Raw genomic sequence first — 4354 nt, forward strand, 5'->3', positions numbered from 1 at the left:
GTACTCCATAATGCTAGCTACTATTATTTATGGTGTTACATATGCACAAGCCTCCCTACTAGACAGCATAAAACAACTTTACTGGTAGCACTGCCGGTTCCAGCCCCGCGGTCGACTACCTAAGAAACCACCGAGATCCACCAAGGTTCCAAGATTTGAGACTTCGGCCGCCCCCTTCTGGTCTCCTTGCTTCATACGCACGCGGACTGGATGAGGATTGACCCTTGCAGGTTCCCGTCACAGGACGGAAACGAGGGTGGGACAGGAAGTAGAGTCTGACTGAGTTCGGGTGGAAGGCGGCCACAGGAGGAGAGCAGGGTGCAGCGCCTGCAAGCTTTGGAGAGAGAGCCGCAATGTTCCGGATCGAGGGTCTCGCGCCGAAGCTGGATCCCGAGGAGATGAAGCGGAAGATGCGCGAGGATGTGATCTCCTCCATTCGGAACTTCCTCATCTACGTGGCCCTGCTGCGAGTCAGTGAGTGTCCTTCGCGCCGTGGCCATGAGGCCACGCGTCCACCCCAGCCCTGCACGCGGCCGTGGGGCCTTGAGTTGTGCATCCTAGGGAGGGCGGGGCATGCATGCCCAGGGCGGCCCGACCGCGTGCCCTCTGGGGGTCTGCGGGTCCTGAGAATGTGCCGGGGGATCGTGGTGGCCGGGGGCGCGTGGCTAGGTCACCTTTGCTCACTTAGACCTCCGGGAGTTATCCGGTGAACCAAACCCTGGTTTGGCCAACCTAGAGACGGTCCCCGGGAAGTGGCTGACCCAAGGTCATCTGGAGATTGAGAATCAACATGAGCTAGAATTCCGAGCTCTTAACTCGGTACCACGCACTTTCTTTCGGTGCTTGCCTTTGAAATCCGAAAAAATGTGCTTTCCTTGTGTTTGTTTGTACAGAGGCTGAAGTAAGTAGTTGGTTTTCCTTTTCCTGAAAGATGAAAAGAGAAAGGCGCTTGTAGAGCTACTGAGATTTCACCACTGGCAACAACTTAATTTCCTTACTTGAGCGTTGTTCCTTTTGCAAGTGAGAGCTTGAGTTCAAGGGGCACACCAGGGTTAAAGACAGACTAACAAAGTAGAAAGTGGATGGTTAACTGGGTTAAGGCACGTGCCGCCAAGTTGGATCCACAGAAGAGAGCCGAGTGATTGTACTCTGACCTCCACATCTGCACCAACGTGTGCACGCACACCAGAATACACACAAATAAATAGCAAAGTGCATTTTGTAGCCCTGGCTGTCCTGGAACTCGCTCTGTAGACCAGGCTGGCCTTGAACTCACAGAGATCCGCCTGCCACTACCTCAAAATAAGGATTGCTTGTTTTTTAAACAATTAGTTCTCGACGGGCATTGGTGGCGCACACCTTTAATCCAGGACAGCTTCCAAAACAATACAGAGAAACCCTGTCTCAAAAAAAAAATAGCAAAAACCAATTAGCTCTCTAATGATATAACAGAATTGACTGACCCTCACGCCCTCCATACAACATCCTTCTCGTTGTTCGGTGCTTTGCATTTACCAGCATTTTTAGAGTTAAGCGGCGCCTGGGATTCACGGAGGTGGAGGGCTCGTTCATTCAGTGCCGTTTTCTCCCGGTGTTGCTGGCCTCTCCAGGAGAGGGCATCATGGAGATCAGAAACACCCAAGTCATCTTGTTCATCCGAAGCCTCTTGACACTGCTTCTCAACCTTTTCTTAGAGAAGAGCTGCCGAGAAAGCATTAGCTTAGTGATCTGTATCTGATGTGCACCAACTTAGCACTCTTCAAAGAGTCCTATTTGTCTGCTAGTCTTGTACGTGAGCCACATGCCAGCGTGCATCTGCACAGTCCAGAAGGGGCGTCGGAACCCCTGGAACTAGAGTTAAACAGGCAAATTGTAAGCTGCCAGGTGTGGGTGCTGGGACCAGAACTCTGGTCCTCCTGATTGACAGCAGACAGGCTTTCTGCTGGGCTGTCTCGGTTCTAGTAATGATGTCACTTAGTGTCCCAGACAGTTCTGTGTGTGCCACTTAACAAACCAGCAGAGTAACTGGTGTGACCTGAAGGACGCAAAGGACAGGTAGTCTCTGAGAAGACCCTGTGCTTTCTGCCAGTTGGTTGCTTGCCCAGGATTGAGATGTGAACCCAATGCCCATTTGTTTCCGCTAGACTTTTGTTCTGTTTAGGTCAAAATAACTCCCCAGAGCTAGAGATACACCTTGGTAAAGGGCTTGCCTGGCCTGTGCAAGGCCCTCGGTTCAACTCCCTGCACTGCAAAGTCAAAGGTCCCCACGGTAAGGGACTGATATTTACAGCCGTGGAGGAAAGGTTGGGGGGGGGGTTTATGGTGGAGAACTGAGTGACACTGGAATGCGCTCAATCACTGTTTAGGAGTTGTTGCCAAAACCATATTTCATAAAGTTTCTTTTACACCCAGTTGTATAATTCTGCAGTATAGCCTGTGGACTCAGAATAAAACCTAATTTGGGGTTTTTCTTTCAGCTCCATATATCTTAAAAAAGTTGGACAGCATATGAAGATTGGAAGCACACGGATGCATGGCATGAAGAATCTGGTGACAGTTTCTCCTCCTGTCTGCAGATGAATCGGCCCAGAAAGGTGTAAGACTGATTGAATAGACATAAAAACTCTACTTGTTAAGACCAAGTCGGGCCTTGAGAACTGATCTTCGTAGCTGAAATATAAAACTCTTTGGGAAGTGCGAAATGATGTCTTGTGGTCTGGTTGCCCTTGGGCCTGTGAGAGCCACCTCTGTGAGGGTTGATGGAATTGTAAAAACTATCAAACTCTAAGGGGCTTATGTCTGAAATGGTACTGTCTCGGCAGTCATTTCTGTTTACAACTTCTGTATTTGTGAAGAGTTTGTTTGATGGAAGTCAGCATACACCCACAATGACATTTAAGCACAGAACCGTCGGTCTATATTTTTAATAAACACTCTGATGAAAAAAGCTTAGGTTCTTGGGGGGTTTTTTTGATCCCACGTTTTGCTGGTGATGGCCATCCCTGGTAAAACCGCTGCAACACTGAAGCTATTGCTCCTGTAGAGAGTTTCCTTTGAACTCTATGTGGCAGTGTGCTTTCTTGCCAAATTCCTAATGGACTGAGCTCACTGCTTGATGCTGAAAATAGAACCACCATGAATGGTGGGAAAATGCTGTATTTAAAATCAAATATATTTCTCTGGGTTTGTTGGCTGAAGGGGGCAATGTTCCAACTATCTATGCCCACGTTTTACCGTGGTTTTTTAAGACTGTTTGTGCTTTGTGTATATGTGTCTGCCTGCATGTATATATGTGTACCATGTGGTGCCCCTGGAGACCAGAAGAGGACATTGGATTCCCTAGAATCGGAGCTGCAGCCCCACCAGCGTGTCCCCTGGTAGCATGCTGCTGCGGCCGCCGTAATTTCTGGTTTAGTTATTGCCCGCTTGCTACTGGCGTATTGACAGGACTTTGTTCAATCTTTATACCCATCGTGCATGCTTGTCACTGTCTCCCTGTGCGTAACCCAGTGTGATTTTGGCTGGACTGATGGTTTTCTTTTCCTACACATTTTTTCTTTTAACCCCTAGGCTTATTTTTCCACTAAATGAACTAACCTTTCACCAGGTACCAAAGCTGTTGACATCATTTGGTGTGATCAGGTGCCATCTTCCCTAGGGAGTCTTCCCAGAGCCTTTGCTTCTCTGACTGTATGGCTGTAACTTGAGGACAACCTTTTCTTATCCCAAATTGAGTCTCCTGTCTGCTAATGTTTGCTTTCATGGAACCCTGGCTGGTGACATGGAAGGTAAACATTTTTAGACCTTTCTGACCTGATAGTTGCTTTTTTTCTAGTCTCACCTTTTTGCTGAATGTAGAGCTCTGGCTTGGAACCTTCATACTTCAGTATTTTAAGGCATTGAGACATTGGCTGTGGGTTTGAGTCTTCTAAGAAATGAAGCCATTCTGACTCCTGGTCTCTCTTTGAGGCCTGATTTTTCTCTCTGAGAACCAAGGATCTGTTGTCCTAGTCTTCTATTCCACAGTGACACACTCTAGTATGTGTTTAATTCACTGTACTGGGCACTTGATCGCTGTGTTAAAACTTGAAACATATCATCCATTAGTTCTCATGAGTTTTGTGGTTTATTTGTTGGTTTTTTGTTTTGGTTTGGGTTTTTTGAGACAGGGTTTCTCTGTGTACCCCTGGCTGTCCTGGAACTATGTAGACCAGGCTGTCCTCAAACTCAGAGATCTGCCTGCCTCTGCCTCCCAAGTGCTGGGATTCGATGCTTGCACTGCCCTCCCCAGCCCCCCTCCCCTGAAATTTTGAGTATTTTTTTGGTGGTTTCTTTCCCTCCTCTCTTTGTAGAG

General features: G+C 48.0%; 1 protein-coding gene across 1 annotated transcript; it reads left to right on the forward strand.

Annotated features, from left to right (window-relative positions):
- The first annotated feature begins 258 nt into the window (after nucleotides 1–258).
- On the forward strand, nucleotides 259–2788 carry Tomm5 (translocase of outer mitochondrial membrane 5). The gene is made up of 2 exons (XM_005078750.4): nucleotides 259–474; nucleotides 2478–2788. Exons 1-2 carry the CDS (start codon nucleotides 354–356, stop codon nucleotides 2510–2512), a joined length of 156 nt encoding a protein of 51 aa, XP_005078807.1. The 5' UTR covers nucleotides 259–353; the 3' UTR covers nucleotides 2513–2788.
- The last annotated feature ends 1566 nt before the right edge of the window (nucleotides 2789–4354 follow it).

Source organism: Mesocricetus auratus, unplaced genomic scaffold (assembly GCF_017639785.1).
Source record: "Mesocricetus auratus isolate SY011 unplaced genomic scaffold, BCM_Maur_2.0 Super-Scaffold_6730, whole genome shotgun sequence".
In the NCBI taxonomy this organism is placed as follows: domain Eukaryota; kingdom Metazoa; phylum Chordata; class Mammalia; order Rodentia; family Cricetidae; genus Mesocricetus; species Mesocricetus auratus.